The 16,418-nt window shown below is 38.1% G+C and overlaps 1 protein-coding gene across 1 annotated transcript in view; it reads right to left on the bottom strand.

Moving 5' to 3' along the window:
- The window catches only part of LOC134528977 (serine protease gd-like), a 37,842-nt gene extending 21,787 nt beyond the window's left edge, over window positions 1-16,055 (bottom strand). Inside the window, exons 1-2 of the mRNA XM_063362644.1 lie at window positions 15,990-16,055; window positions 15,723-15,860 (exon numbers count right to left, since the gene is read on the bottom strand). Coding sequence (XP_063218714.1) covers window positions 15,723-15,860; window positions 15,990-16,055 — 204 coding nt within the window. The remainder of the gene's footprint in view (window positions 1-15,722; window positions 15,861-15,989) is intronic.
- Between the last annotated feature and the right edge of the window lie 363 nt (window positions 16,056-16,418).

The raw sequence follows: 16,418 nt of genomic DNA, 5'->3' as shown, positions 1-16,418 counted from the left end.
TTTTCCTCAGTAAATTAAATATTATGAAAGTATTTAGGTGAAATTAGTAAATATTTACACTTATTTACAAACACACGAAGTTATAATAAAATACTTAATTTTCTACATTTGTTTCATTAATTTATTTTGTTTTTTGTACAGATGTTTATTGAAATTTCCTTAGACACCTAATAGAATTTTTATTTTACAGGAGTACCTATGTAAGTGTATTTCATGAAACCGGCTTCTAAGCTGTGGTGCCTGTGGTACGGATAGCCATCTTGAATTGTGACATCACGGCGGCCATCTTATATAGGCTTGACCTTTGACCTTGAACTTGACCACCATTTTTAATTCTAGAAATTTCCGTCATCTCATATTCTAGAACGTTGAAATTTTCGTTACAATAAACATATTGGATGTGTATGGCGTCACCATTGCACATTTCCTTACGGCCGCCATATCTACAGTCTGTAATTATTATCCAATTATATTGGAATAAATAAAATTTATAAAAACATTTACTAACTAAATTTTTATGTAAAAAACTTTAGCCATTTTGAAACTTGACTTGATGTAAGTTTTTGGACATACGCCATTGCTAAGAACTTTTTCTGTTTGAAGAAAAACTAATAAATAAAATAAATAAATAAAAATACTCAAAAAAAGACAAAAAAACACACAAAATTAAGCAAACAATTGCTGTTGTCAACAAGGATATGAACACCACAAAATATTCCGAAACAGGAATATGGTCAGCAAACAAACAAAGAAAAACAAAGAAAAATGTACTAAGAGAACGAAAAAATCCCCACAAATGATGACAACACAAAAATATTGAAACCCAAAATAATTCAGCACAACAGTTGAAGCGAGACAAAAAACATGACAAAACGAAAAGACAAACAAATACAATAGTTTTACCTAAACAGAAACAAGCGACGTTTCGGGAACTGCTATCTGCTCCCGTCCTCAGGCAGAGACGCACATGTGTTTACCATGTGCGTCTCTGCCTGAGGACGGGAGCAGATAGCAATTCCCGAAACGTCGCTTGTTTCTGTTTAGGTAAAACTATTGTATTTGTTTGTCTTTTCGTTTTGTCATGTTTTTTGTCTCGCTTCAACTGTTGTGCTGAATTATTTTGGGTTTCAATATTTTTGTGTTGTCATCATTTGTGGGGATTTTTTCGTTCTCTTAGTACATTTTTCTTTGTTTTTCTTTGTTTGTTTGCTGACCATATTCCTGTTTCGGAATATTTTGTGGTGTTCATATCCTTGTTGACAACAGCAATTGTTTGCTTAATTTTGTGTGTTTTTTTGTCTTTTTTTGAGTATTTTTATTTATTTATTTTATTTATTAGTTTTTCTTCAAACAGAAAAAGTTCTTAGCAATGGCGTATGTCCAAAAACTTACATCAAGTCATGCACTCCCATTGCACAAATCTTTTAAAGATAACATTTTGAAACTTGTCCGCAATCTTTAAAATCCGTAATTGCTGTCCAATGTTAATTGAAATTTTTTTTAAATTTATAAAAATTATTTAAATATTATTTTATTTATTAGACAGTTGACCTTTGACCTTGACCTTACCTTTAACCTTGAATTTACATTTTAACTTGAACTTAACATATATTATTGAACTCTACATTTGACCATAAACTTGAACTCTGACCTCAGATACCCTCTTGAATTTAACCATCTTGGAACCAAGCACTCCAATCTCTGAATGTTGCAATTTTCCTTATGGCCGCCATCTTGAAATTCCATAGTTATTATCTGATTTAAAGGGAACAATTTTCAAAAACTTCATAAAAAATTTTAATGATAAAATTTTAATAATAAAAAAGAAAATGTTTTCGGTTCGAACCCGGCGAAATCATTCTATTAAAAATGGCGATGTATCCTCCCTCCACAGAAGCCACCTGTAGACTGACATCCCACCACTAATACCAAGGTAGATATTACGTCAGCCAGTATAATTTCATCACAGTCATCTGGTTTTCGTCTGTTGAAGGCCGCTATCTTGGATCCTACAGGAACTGACATGTTTTTGTCTGCTAGAGTGTGCTGCCGCCATATTAGTTTAATTTTTACCCGCTAGAGTGCAGTATTCATATATTACTGTGGCGTCCATCATCTTGGCATTTGGCCGCCATCTTGGAAATCTTTAATTTTAAGCTAGAAATTCAAGAAAAAATTCCAAACAACATTAAAAAACTATCACCTCAGTTCGATACTTGAGCAATGCAATAAAATACAATTACCAAAAATTACAGGTTTAAAATATAAAAAAATACAAATAAAAATGTATTACGTAAATTCCACAAGTACAATGAACAAGAAAACTGCAAGTGTTTCTCGATGCCTACAGTCTTCGTAGAAGGCGAAGGGAGCAATTTGCGTGAGTTTTCAGAGATGTTCTACATGAAAGTAGATTAATCAGGCCAATCCAGTTGGCTAGATACCTCCAGTCAGTGGCCAGACACATCCAGTCTGTGACCAGTCACGTCTTATTGTAAGTTAGACAGTGGCCAGGAACGCATGTTCAGTAGATGGCCAGCCACATCCAGTTGGTAGCCAGGCGCGTCCAGTAGGTGGTCAAACGCATCCAATCAGTAGCCAAGAGGAATTTTTCTTCGATACTCGGCGAGCATTTTAAACAGTTCATGTTCAATGTCAGGCTCATAAACCAGGCATCTCAAAACCACGAGGCCAATCATGTCCTGACAACAGATTTGACGAGGCACGTTAAAAAAAAGCACATTCAAAAAAGGAAACACAATTGGAAGCACATTCAGAAAAAGGGAGTACATTTAGAAACACATTTAAAAAAGGAAGCCCATTTGGAAGAACAATTAGCCATCGTCATCTCACTGGAATTTTTGTTATTAATTTTTTTAAAGATCGTCCTAGTGATTATAGTAAGCTTGATTAGAATAATTTATTTTATCGTGTCATTTCCATACTTTTGGTCACAGGCCTTCATCACGGTCTTCGATCTTGGCAGCTTTAGGTGCTTCACCACAGTGTTTGGTCTTGTCACCAGCCTCAAAGTGACTCTCGCCTTCTTCGTAGAAGTCAGCATCTTCACCAGGATTACTGTAAGAATTCGATATGGATGACGTTGAAGTTTCTTCATCGTCTACAAGCTTCTTGGAGGATCTACTTGAGATGGGCTTGAATGTATTCTCACTTTTAATGGTAATGATACTTCCATTATCTTCAGTCTTCTTCAAATCATCAATGTACATCAGTTTAAGTTATTTGTCGAGATCAGGAGAGCTATGAACATAATTACGTTTAGGAAAAGGAAAATTATTGCTGTCATGCAGCACATTCGTCTTAATAATAGTAGCTCCATCGTTGTCCTGTATCTTGTAAATGGGCTCGAATTTACACGTTCTGCTGTGTCATTTTAAGCTCTCTTCGCGTAAACATCTTGCTACATCGAACACAACTTATCACTTTGCGTAGTGTGTTTTTACACTAGTCATTCTTCTCGTGTTGTCTAGCATTCTTTCTCAGGACAAACTCCTTGCTACAGTATCTACAGCAGTGACATTTTGATACAAATACAGACAATCAACTGGGACCCATGTTATCTTCTGGGACTAATACCAGATGCAAACTGAGATTGTTCATTGGAAACACGAACTTAAACATGAATTTGAGTAATCTATCAGCGAGAGTTAATTTTCAATTTTGAAAGACTCATGGCCAAGTAGTTCTGCTTTTCAACAACAGATGTCGCCTCATGTTGTGTGGAGGTAAATATTATTTATTTGTCTTGTGGAATGCGGTATGCTCACCCACGATCGCAAGAGAAGAAGGGCTTCGCTAGATATCAAGGAGAGGGAAATTCGTTTTGAATGTCAATGTTTCTCAGCTGTCCCAAGTCATAGTAATCATCTGAGTTATGAATCTCTTCGTTTGATGTGTTTTACAGCCAGTCGCTCTTTTATGTGGGATGCAGGATGGTCACTCACGATCGCAAGAGAAGGAGGGCTATGCTAGACACCAAGGAGAAGTTCGTATTGCATGATAGCAATTCTCAGCCGTCTTAAGGCATATTTTTTGACTGAGTAATGAATATTTTTTTAAATTCCACTTGATAAAAATATTGTAATTTTTGACTTAGTAACAGAAATTCAACAATTTATACGAAACTCTGAATAAAATTGCAAGTCTCACTAGGTAAAAAACTGTTCATGCAGAGATCGAGTTATCAGAAATAACCAGAAGCACTCGGAGAACATCAGCAGAAGTCTCACTAGTAATAACAAAAAGCACACGAAGAAAACTAATGCATGTTTTCCTAAATCAAGATCAGCAAATAAAAATTTTCAATAAATAAAAAATAAAAAATTACAAAAACAGTTTCTGTCAGTTTGTGAACTTCTCCTTTGTTCAGTAAGTATAGAGTTCTAGCACAAGCCAGAATTGTTTTAATTTTTTGGAATCCCCATGTGCTGTTAATTTCTCTTATTATTTTTATGGTGCATCCAATAAAAACCATACATAAAATAATAAATACTTCGTCTATGCGCAGGACCAGTAATGTAGTGCTAAAAAAAACTAGTGCTGGAACATTGACAACTACCACCTACCCTCTTAAAAAATGCACACAACTACTCATTCTATAAACAATTTTCATAATTAGATTATCTCAATTAAATATTGACCTATAAATGTACAATTTTTGCATTTTAGATTCTAAACTCATACACACCATATTTTAATACGAGGAAAGTATTAAAGTGTCATAAATCATAATTTAAAAAAGATAACTTACAGTGATAATCACTTTTAAATTATTTTCATTTTTCAACATTATCTCCACCAATTTTTATGCACACATCCCATCTTTTTATTAGTCCCCCAATAACCCCTGCATGCAATTCTGTCAAGTTGCTCTCTCAGCCACATTAGGACGCACTATGTTATCGCACAATCATCGCACTCCATCGCCGTTTTAAAACAAAATGACGCACGCGTGCGAATACTAACTAATCAATATGAAATGAACATCATAAAGCTTGGTTATGCTGCCACAGTGGTATATAATTGGCGAACCAAGCCCTGGAGTCATAGTGATGAGCTGGAGCCAGTTTCTGCCATATTGGATTGTGACATCACAGTGGGCCTCTTGACCTCAAACTTTGTCCTAGACATTTGCCAAAAATTTGCCCAAAACATTCCAAAGGTTTAGTTTTTAGGAAAAAAATCCATTAAAAAATCTAAAAATTCTAAAATTCCCTTTTTGAGGGTGGGGAGGAAATCCCGTTTTGAGAGAAAATTTCTTATTCCAGTCTTCAGAAAATACAGATGGCTTGAAAATTCCTAAACGCAGCTTAATACTCCTAAAACCAAGCCGCCCTAAGCTGCTGAGGTCATGCATGACCTTGACCATAAGGATGTCATGACCACCATTTTGAATTATGACTTTATGTCCACCATCTTTAAAATCCGTAATTATTAACATAGAATATCGGGAAATTTTTTTTAAAATCATAAAAAATATTTAATTACAATTTTAATATTATTTTAATAAAAAACTCACTTATGGAGTCCCCAGTTCAAACTTGATGAGGGCAAAATAAAAATGAAGATAGCTCCATCCTCCACGGAAGTCATCGACAGACTGACCTCCCACCACTTTCGTCAAGGTAGATACTAAGCCAACCAGTATGGCATCATGGCGGCTGTCTTGGACCCTCCATATAGCTTTTGTCTCGAGATCACTGCCACCATCTTGTTTTCGTCTGCTGGAGGTCACTATCTTGAATTATGTCAAAACCGCCATCTTGTTTTCGTTTGCCAGAGGTCGCCATCTTGAATTATGTCATCACCACCATGTTTTTTTTTTTGTTCTGCTGGAGGCCACCATCTTGGATACCGCCATATTTTCTTCTGCTGTTTGTTCCTAGAGTGCGCCTGCATCGCTGTCTCATGCAAGAAAGGACGTTGTTCCATTACCTACCGGTGTTATTATGACCCTTATTAACATATTACATTTATTTTTTATACAAAATACATTGGAAGTGAGGTGATTCTAACCATGACAGCTCGGACCTCGGGGTTGGAAAACACGCCTTTGACCACACGGTCATGGAGATATTTATCAGACTGAGAATTAAATAAAGAATATATAAAAATAACACATTTTCGGGATTGTAATTTTTTTTAATTTGAAAGAATAATAGCATCGCCTTATAACTGTAGGCCACACCGCGCGCTTCTCCCTTCTTCCTGTTACACATTTCCGTCGCATTCACGAAATAACTCCAACCAAATGCCGTATACAGAGAGCTAAGGTGTTACACATTAATACCAGTTAAAAATAATGGTCGCATCTTTGTATAACATGAATTTTTCAACATCTGTGTGCAAACTTGTACTAACTAAAAATTTATACAATATGCAATTAACTAAACAGAACCGGCTTATGCTGGACTCTTACTAACTCTAAAATAAATTTGGGGTAAAATTTTTAAGCAACATATCTCAATATTTTTAGAACCCAGAAAAATGTATGTACGAGGGGCAGAATAGTTTATGTGAAGGAAAAGAATCGAAATAATACTTGAAGGTTTCGGGGTGTTGGCTGTAAGTACAGTGCGGCTGCGGTTAGTTCCCACACCAAGGCTTTGGCGGTGAGGACGTCGCAACTGGGGTTTTCCCTGTGATTCCCAGTACTCGTCGGTGTTGTGAGATCAAGGAGAAGGCAGTGAACGGACCAGTTCCGAGAAGTCGGGGAATTTGAGGTTCGCTACGGCCGTCAACAAGTCTGAGGAAGGGCGTGAGGTTACACTGGCCTCACTAAGGTTGCGAGGTTTCGCTCAGAGAATGTAAGACTTCGTGAGCTGAGTGTTATTTGAAGGCAACGAAAGTTTGCAGTTCCAAACTGATCTCGATCAACTTCACCCGTTTCTCCCTTTTCGGACTGGCAGATTTCTTCAAGGAGCTACATACCAAAAACGATGCTATACTGCTCATGTCTGGACATTGTTTACTTCCTAAACTGTGTGCTGCTTCGATGTGTGTACACTTTAATGACACTTTTTTTTTTGCAGTTGACACCCGGTACATTTTTACAGACTAGGACTGGGCGGAATCGTCGTCGTAATAAAAGGTGATCTTGATCTTGCCATTTATCCTCAATGTCTTAAACCAACCGAAATATGGCACCCCAAACGAAATCTGACTTCTTTATTGTATTAAAAGCGAATTTTAATAATAAAAAATTACCAAGCAGAATTTACTGACGACCTTTAGGAGGTGTTTTTAAACTGGAGAAAGTATTTAAAATATGTATTCTCCGATTAGTGGTCATACTAGGAGTGGCCACATTTGTAATTTTGTAAGCAATATAATTATGTTGTGAATGTTAACAGTTGAGAACAGATGCGCAGTGTGGAAGTGTCCGTGAGACTCCTAACCATCAGGTTCCCATCTCTCGACGTTGCGCACGCAACTGCAATTACGAGTGAAGGTCAGCCCAAACCACTAAGTCAGCACAGACGCGTGTGTCAACTGTCTTTAGATTACGTCTCCCGGAACAAGGACAATAGCTTTGGGAACCAAAAAATTGTGTTTTCAGCTGATTATGTATTTCACCGAAGAACAGCGCTTGCTTGGCCTCTCCATTTTGAATTTTAAAATATTAGGCTAGTGGTACAGTGTTGGCTCAACAAGGCACAGGACCTCTCTTTTGAAACTTGTTGAAGTCAACGTACTTGGACCCCTTACAACTTAAATTGACAGCTGTAGTTATCCCGTGAAGTATTCAGTTATTTACTAAAGGCGGTTTGTTAGTAAATATCCGAACAACACAAGACATAAAACCTTGCAAATATATTATTTATGCTTTGTAATGCTAAAAATGTGAATAAGTAGTCCAAAATTAAAATTATAGCCAAAATTGGAACACCCCAGATAATTTAAAACGTTTATTTTGGCATAGCCACAGATACAATTGCAATGGTGGATCCAGAAGCTTATGGAAAAGAAGGAAGTTGGGGCTCGTCTTCTGAAACCAATGTTAACCCATGTTTTTACCTCTCTGAATGTTTTTAAATTATTTGAAAAATATGGTTTTTGAAAGTTTCCTAATCCAGACGTTCCACATTGTAAGAGGGTGTTAAGTTTACAAAAAATTGTAATTTGATTAATGTTTATCGCCGTGGTTGCTTCGCTCCACCAGTTCTGTAACATCAACAGCCAAAAAAACCCTTTCGAAGAGTGCTTAAAATGGCCACGAATTTTAAGACGTGCTCCTTCATTACCAGTAGGTTCTGTGTTGGACGTGCCATCACCCGTGCATCCGTTATTTGACACATTTTCTTCAGCGAAGCCATTCAAACTGAGCAGTGCCATGCCGACATTGTTTTCACAGTCTGATCCCAGCTGAAGCTTCTAGAAAGTGAGCACTCCGGGCAGTGGCAACAAGACACTGGGCTCTCACTGGATCCGTGATAGGATGGGAAGCCTAAGATGTACATCAAGCTCTGTCCCTGCCCGAACACGCCCGAATATTCACCTTCGGCCAACCTCGGGTTTATTTATATATATTTATATTTATCTGTTTATTTTAATGTAGCTATACTTACCTAACTAACCGTCCATAGTGTTTTAAAGTGTTTTAATGTAGCTAACCTAACCGACCACTTTTAATATTTAAATTCATTTTTCCTGCGCAAAAATAAATCTAATCCCGAGGTTGGCCGAAGGTGAATATTCGGGCGTGTTCGGGCAGGGACAGAGCTTGATGTACATCTTGGGCTTCTCGTGATCGGATATCGGCCCGGCCATCTTTATTTCTGTTTTCCACGGTTACCCGAAATCACTCCTGGAAAATCCAGGAATTGTTCTTTTATTTAGGCATAGCCTATGCGTGCTCAATGAAGTTGCCGCACGTACCTTGGCACCACACCTAAACTGAAATAATTTCTTGTGTGTGTTTGCAGGCTTGCGAACTACAACAAACAAAAATGCGAGCGAGACTTTCAGTGCTCGCTAGTGATGTGCAAACATCCAACCTCGGGAACGAGCAAAACTCGTGTGTTCTCATGTTCTTCGTGTTGCAAATAAACTTATAATTCAAATCTCGGACACGAAATTTAACGTAGAAATATTTAAAATAATGCCTAGTGTGAAAAAAATGTACTGATAAATAAAATAGTCCCTTTACAAATACTAAAATTTCTGGATGCGATTCACACACATACTTTCTCCTCCCGCTGCTAGAATTCACTGCCTGAATAGTAAACGTTGCTTGCCGCCATCAAACGCAGATAGCAATTAACAGCACAAAACAACCGGAAATTTTAAACTATTAGAAACGGTTCCGATAAAACCCCGATACTGGACCTGATTTTCGACAAGGAATATTTTTTAATACTGCCCAAATTGTTAATACTATAAAGTTTACGCACACGTTAGAAGTTATACTTCTATGGAATTACTAAAATATTAACCTGTAACTAGGGACACCTGTATTTCGCGAATACATTTGGTCTCAAGGTATTTCACAAAATACTGTAGCTTTTCTCCTGCGGTTATTGGCTGAGGTCGGTGAGAGGTGTCGTCCCGCTCTTGACGGGGCCAATGAGAATGTGGTCACCGTACTGCTGCACCCTCACAATTTGCCATGACTAGGGGCAGGCATTTTTCGCGAAAAGATTCGAGTGCCTATTAGACTGCAACTTGGTATACCCGCACCTGTGGTTTCTTCCTTGTGATTGGCGGCCGTCTGCGAGAGAAGTCGTTGCCTTATTTGACCGAGCCACTCAGGACGCGTTTGCTTCCGCACTGAATTACTGTGATAGGTGTTGTTACAACCGATATGTACCTGGGAGAAACTCGCCCAATCACGAAACACAGACGATGATACAGTGTTTTAACTTTCATCTAGTCTCGAAATCTTTTCGCGAAATCTGCATGCCCCTAGCCATGACTAGAGACCCGGAAAATTCGCGGGTTCATTTCGTGTTATGCTAAAATTCAAATAATTATACCTAAGTTTTGCTTCTGTCATTGGTTCTCTGTTAATCTGGAGGACTGAGGTCCAATTAGAGACCCTCACTCATAGAAGTGTCGAATCACAGGCCACCCAGTCGAGACGACTCACAAGTCAGCAGCCAATGAACAGTTGGCATTTGCCCGAATGTGTAGAGAATATTGGAGTCTATCCTGAAGGTCATTGAACCCGCGAATTTTACGGGTCTCTAGCCATGACTCTTAGAAAAAGCTACAGTGTTTTGTGAAATACCTTAACATGAAATGAAATCGCGAAATACAGGTGTCCCTATCTATGACTGTACGCCAGGGCCGTCCTCAAGATCCCTGAAGTGTGCCATCGAGTGTCACCTACCGTCTGTGACGACCTCGTTGTCGAAGGGTAGCAAACCAGCTCTCCCATCGTGCATCCCTGTAAAGCCGAGGCCACACAAAAAGCTACGCTATGTTCGCTATATTCGCTATGTTCGCTGCGCCAGGCGGCCAGACAGGATAGTCTATGGTTCGCGATGTCGGAGAGACGCATGCCGTGGGATCCGAGTGATTATTCCGACGATGATGATATTCTGCTGGCTCTCACAGTTTGCAAACGTAAAAATAAATGGGTTCATGAAGTTAATCCAAAAAGAAATGAATTTCGAGGATTTCATATTTTGATGAAGCAGGTGCGTGAGGACGAAACCAAAATTTTGGGTTATTTCAAAATACATAAAACTCGGTTGAATGGCATTCCCTTGAAATCAAAATCCCAGGCGTTTTCCTGCATATTCTGGCTTCTATAGTCTTCCATTATTTATTCCATAAATATGGGTATTTTCGTACTTCTTCAATAAAACTTTCGTCAACATGATACTAATTTAAACCAAACAAAGATCTACGTTTGCGCAAAGTCTGTGATGTTTTAGAAAAAACAGCTGAGAACCAAACACCTGGCGACATACACCCCCCACCCCCTCCCTCCAAAAATAAAAAGTGAAAAATGTTCTGTCCCATATATTTTGCCTAAATGTGTGTTTTAACGAGAAGTTACGAAACATCAAACTCGCTCGAACATTATTGGCTGGAGACTAGTTTTCCTTAAAGTCAAGATGTCCAAATAAATTACATGTATACAGCCAATAATGTTCGAGCGAGTTTGATGTTTCGTAACTTCTTGATAAAATGGGCCTTTTTAACGTAGATACAGAAACAAAAAGTACTTTTAGAGGCAAAAACAATGTATTGTTAATAAACAGTAAATTAATGCAATCCGACCAAAAATGCGAAGAACTCTCGATCAATTTGACATATTTATATTTAAAACGCATAAATTAGCTGCAATTCAGTAATAATATCTTTCCAGAAACAGAGTGATTAGAAAAATATTTGTAAACTATAATAATTGTTTATCTGCCCAGCATCTGTGGTGGCAATTATTTTAATAATAATATGGAACATGATCCCTTGTCCAACCATGACTGTTCTTAACACTGCAACCGTGTTAGTGAGGTCCATATATTTATGTAAATTTATGTAAATTAATGGTTTTATTTTCTTGGTGGACTCTATCCCAGCTTTTTAGAACACTAAATATTGCCAACCTGCACGAGTAAATAAAGGGCCGGTAAACTATAAATAGTTCATGTTTTAATAAAACATTTTCATACTTATTAAAAATATTTCATAAGCATCTATAGTAAATGTTAGTCAATGTCGCTATGGCATTTTACAGACAAAATGACAGTAAAACACAAATCGTCAAATGTATATGCTAATATGTGACTGTAGAATTCTTGTAAGATGTAGACACTCGACGGTATATACACGAAAGCTGCTTGCTAATGGTTTCATATGTCTATGCTACAGCTAATTTCCCTATGTTTCAGTTATATTTAGTATGGCGGGTAAGATGCTGGCCGAGGTTTAATATCAAAGACAATAAAGAAATCTAAATTTAGAGGAAATGAACGTCCGTCTTATGTAAGATGTTTGTTGGTAGAGGGTCAGCGAACTAATTCTAAATACACCTCTAAACCGATGTGGTACTCAAACCCACGACCCCTGAACTACGTCATTGTCACAACTGAACCTGGCCCCGCCAAGGTTGGCAGACACATTACACAAGCGGATATCCTTGCATGACAGGAATGATTTTTTTCACATATTTCCCACTGTGCTGTGTCGTCATGAATTTAGACTGTAGCGTACGTCTTGACCTTCAAGCTGGGAAAAAGTGAATTATTTAAATGGTTTTCTTCCTGGAAGATACGCCGACGGATTTCGAAGATTAGCCTAAGCTAGATTAATTCATAAGTAAGCAGTGCTATTTCAGTTAGTCTGAATATTCTTACAAAGTAAAACATTCTTCAACATTACATTTGTATATCTGCGAGAGTAAAATTTACAGGCGGTGGTTGACAATGAACTGAATGGCGTTTTGAAAATTAAATAAACATAATTTCAGTCCAAACATATCCTTTTGTGATTACGATTATTTTGTGTGTGTGAACTTGGAAACAATTATTCGTCCAAATTAATTTATTTTACAAAATGTCTTGGGATGCCACAATTTCTCACGACGGAAGCTTAGATAGAATAAGACAAATATCACAAACAGTCAATATCATAATTTAGTCGGTCTGTGAAGACGGTTTGAAATACTGAGCCTTAACCGACAGCCATATTGGATGACCGTGACCATGAATTTTTCTTGTTTTCACCTGCAAGTGACTCAAAATTCTTCAAAATTATCCAAGTTTTTTCCTCCAAATGTAACTTTTAAATGAGAATTTACTTTTTTTTTATAATTCTGTAAATTAATAAGATAATGACCCATTTCCTTAAAATGCCTCAACTGAGTTCATGACCTTAGCGTTTTGACCTTCACCCCGCCTCAATCTGGGATCCACCATTTTGGATTCTAGAAAATTCAACATGTTGCCCTCTTGGACGTCATATTGGATTTTAACAAATCGATGTTTAAAAATTAATAATAAATACTTAATATAACACATCAACATCATGTTTTTCAGAGGTTCTGGGTTCGATTTCAGATCGATGCACTTATAAAGAAACCGAGACACATTCGTCTTCCACAACATCCCTCTGCAGACTGACCTCCCACCGCCTATGACTGGGCATATATTTCTCCCACCAACATGACATTATGGTGGCTATAAATGAATTAACATGATCTAAGTAATGTCGCAAATTAATATTTAATTTATCTGATTTCTAAAAGAATTTTTAGAATTTTTTCAACTTTTAAACGATTTTTAAAGATATACAATATGTCGGCCAAAATTTCCGACAAGATGGTGCCAAGTAAGGCCGGAATTACAATAGCACATCGTCTCCGTCCGTGATCCGTCCTTAGATCACGTGACCTGCAGCCAATCGGAGGGCTCGAAAAATTTCATCCGTCGGCCCGTCAAAAGTTTGATAAACTCATGCTTTTGACGAACGGACTGATGGATTATATCTATGGTTTTGGCAGCGACAGTCAATTGTCACTAAAATACGGGACTGTGGTGTTTGTATTCGGTCGTTCAGAAGTTTTATATAATAACATTGCGGTTCTTAAAATTAATTTCCAAACAAATCAATCATTTTTCTGAGGATACGATAATTCAATATGTACAAAAAACACAACACTGATTGCTTGACGGACGGATGAAGTCATGTTGTAAATAGCTTGGCTATCTGCGTGCCTTTGACGGATGAAAAAGTCATGGACACGTATGGACGAATGACAGACGAAGGCAACGGGCTATTGTATTCCGCATAAGAAGTTTGACGTGCTAGTGTTCTCGATGGGATAAAAATTGAAGTAAAATGGTGGACTACACTAACATACAATAACAGGCAAAAATAGAATCCAAAATGGCGGCCAACACGGCTGCCGTAACGTCACATTGGCGAGAAAAATATATTGCGTGGAATAGGTTGTGGAAGGTCAGTCTGCTGGCGGACATCGTGAAGCAAGGACGTGTCGCAATATTTTATAAGTGCATCCATCGAAACATTAACCCAGAACCTGTGAAGTTCGTTGCGTAAGGGAGTTTTTAAAAAGTATTAGATTTAATTTTTCAATATTTATGTAATTTTTAATGACTATGCCACCCAAGATGGCGGTGGAGACAAGTTCAAAGTCCAAGGTCATGAACTCAGATGGGGCCCTTTATAATTGGCATTTCTCTAAGAATTTTGGGAACTTTCGAATTTTGTTGATAAGTTTTCAAAACGGTATTGGGGGGGGGAAAAAAAAAGGGGGGGGTAAATTTTCTCTACAAAAAGTAGATTTTGAGAAAATAATCAATTTTAAGTAATTTTAAATAATTTTAGGGTAAAATCAGGCTTCACAACATGAACCCAGTTTCTAGTCATACTTAATTATATTATGTACTGTCAAAATATTTCAAAACTTTTTTTTTTCAATAAAAAAATTAAATAAAGAAAAATATGCAAAGTATATAATTTTATACGTGTTTTGTCAGTTGTGTACTACGCAATTTAGAAAACTAACAAAAAATATTTTAATTTTCGTATTTAAATACTTTTTGAGTTATAAATAACGTAAACACAGTTTGTTTATGAAAGGTAGTTAAATGTTTCTAAATAATTCCCTACTAATTTTTCACACGTAAGATTTATTAATGTTTACGTGAAAAGAATCGTAGAATCTCGCTGTTTAACAATAACACACTATTTTTTATCAATTTCTCGCGAAAATATTCCGAGTATAGCTGACATTTAAAACCCTATATCATCGTCTATGATTCGTGATTGGTAGGGACTGGAAAAATTCGCGGTTTCAATGACCACTAGGATAGACTCCACGATTCTCTATGTACTCGGGCAACTATCACCTGGTCATTGGCTACCGACTCGGGACACCAGTTTACTGCGATTCTTATGATTCGATACTTCTTTTGTTGAGTGTTTGCCATTGGCTCAGAGTCCTTCAGGTAAATTGCGGTCCAATCACTGACGCAGCATTAAGCTAAACGAGTTTGGATTCCAGCCTGTCTCGAAAGGAATCCGCGAATTTTTCCGGTCTCTAGTGATTGGGTAAGTTGCATGCAGGTACATGTCGAGTGTTACAACACCAATCAAAATAATTCAGCGAGGAAGCAAATTCATCCTGAGTGGCCCGGTCGAATAAGGCAATGGCTTCTATCGCAGGAAGAAACCACTGGTGTGCGTATACCTTGTTGCAGTCTAACAGGCGTTCAGATTTTTTTTCGCGAAAAATGCCTGCCCCTACAAATAAGCCAGTTAACTGGTAGATACAACAGCAAATAATTGTCATTTAGGGTCGTAGAAAATGTGTGATTTTTATATTGTCGCTCATGAACGATTCTAAATATCGCATAAAGACCTTGGTGATCAGTGAGAGAGAGCACACACATACTTTCAAGGAAGAGATGGGTAGGGCCAGGCATTTTACGCGAAATAATCTGAACGCCTATTAGACTGCAACAAAGCATACTCGCAAAAGCTGTTTCTTCCTTGTGATTGGCGGCCGTCTGCGAGAGAAGTCGTTGCCTTATTTGACCGAGCCACTCAGGACACGTTTTCTTCCGTACTGTATTACTGTGGTTGGTGTTGTATCACTCGACACATATCTTAAAGAAACTCACACAATCACGAAACACAGTCGATGCTACAGAGTTTTGACTTTCCGCTAGTCTCGGAATCTTTTCGCGAAATATTCATGCCCCTAGAGATGGGTAAACATGCCTCACCTTGCACGGGGTGAATATTCGCAACTGTGTCACGTCGCTCGCCAGCAAGCACGACACTACGTGGACAGACACACTCGGCGCATGTTGTTTGGTGGCGCGAGCAGGCGTGCAGCTCGGAGACTGGCAGCTGGCAGCTGGCTGCACGGCCAGGTGGCCCTCAGCAACCGGTCCAAGCACTTCCCCTGCTGGCCGTGACGTCTCGGCGCGGGATTTCCCTGCCCCCTCCCTCGCCCGCCCTCACCCTCCCTCACACCCCCAGTCCCTGACCGTGGCCTGGTACACCTGGCCTGCATCAGAACACACTTCCGTGCATCCCTTGGGCACCGCACGCATTTCCAATGAGTGATATCCGAGAACCTTTAAGGTGGGTTTACGATTGAAAATTAAGAATTAATAATTAAGACTTAGTCGTGCACTTACCATATGACTCTATGTAAACTAGTGGAATGGTTTATGATTGTCGTGTGTGAATATTGATGGGTCGTGTGCGAACCATATGATGACTTAAGACTTAACAGAAATGGTTATATTTTATATTTTTCGTTAAGACTTGAGGGAAGCGACCAATCACAACAAACCTGAACCTTTCAGCCGGAAGTTTATGTCTTGGTATTGGACCGAGCGCGGCAGTATTTTTGGTTAGAATTCGTATATTTGTAATTACGAATTAATTTAGACATGAGTGAACATTCTTAT

Source organism: Bacillus rossius, chromosome 2, assembly GCF_032445375.1.
Source record: "Bacillus rossius redtenbacheri isolate Brsri chromosome 2, Brsri_v3, whole genome shotgun sequence".
Lineage (NCBI taxonomy): Eukaryota > Metazoa > Arthropoda > Insecta > Phasmatodea > Bacillidae > Bacillus > Bacillus rossius.
This window is presented reverse-complemented; position numbering and strand designations above follow the sequence as displayed.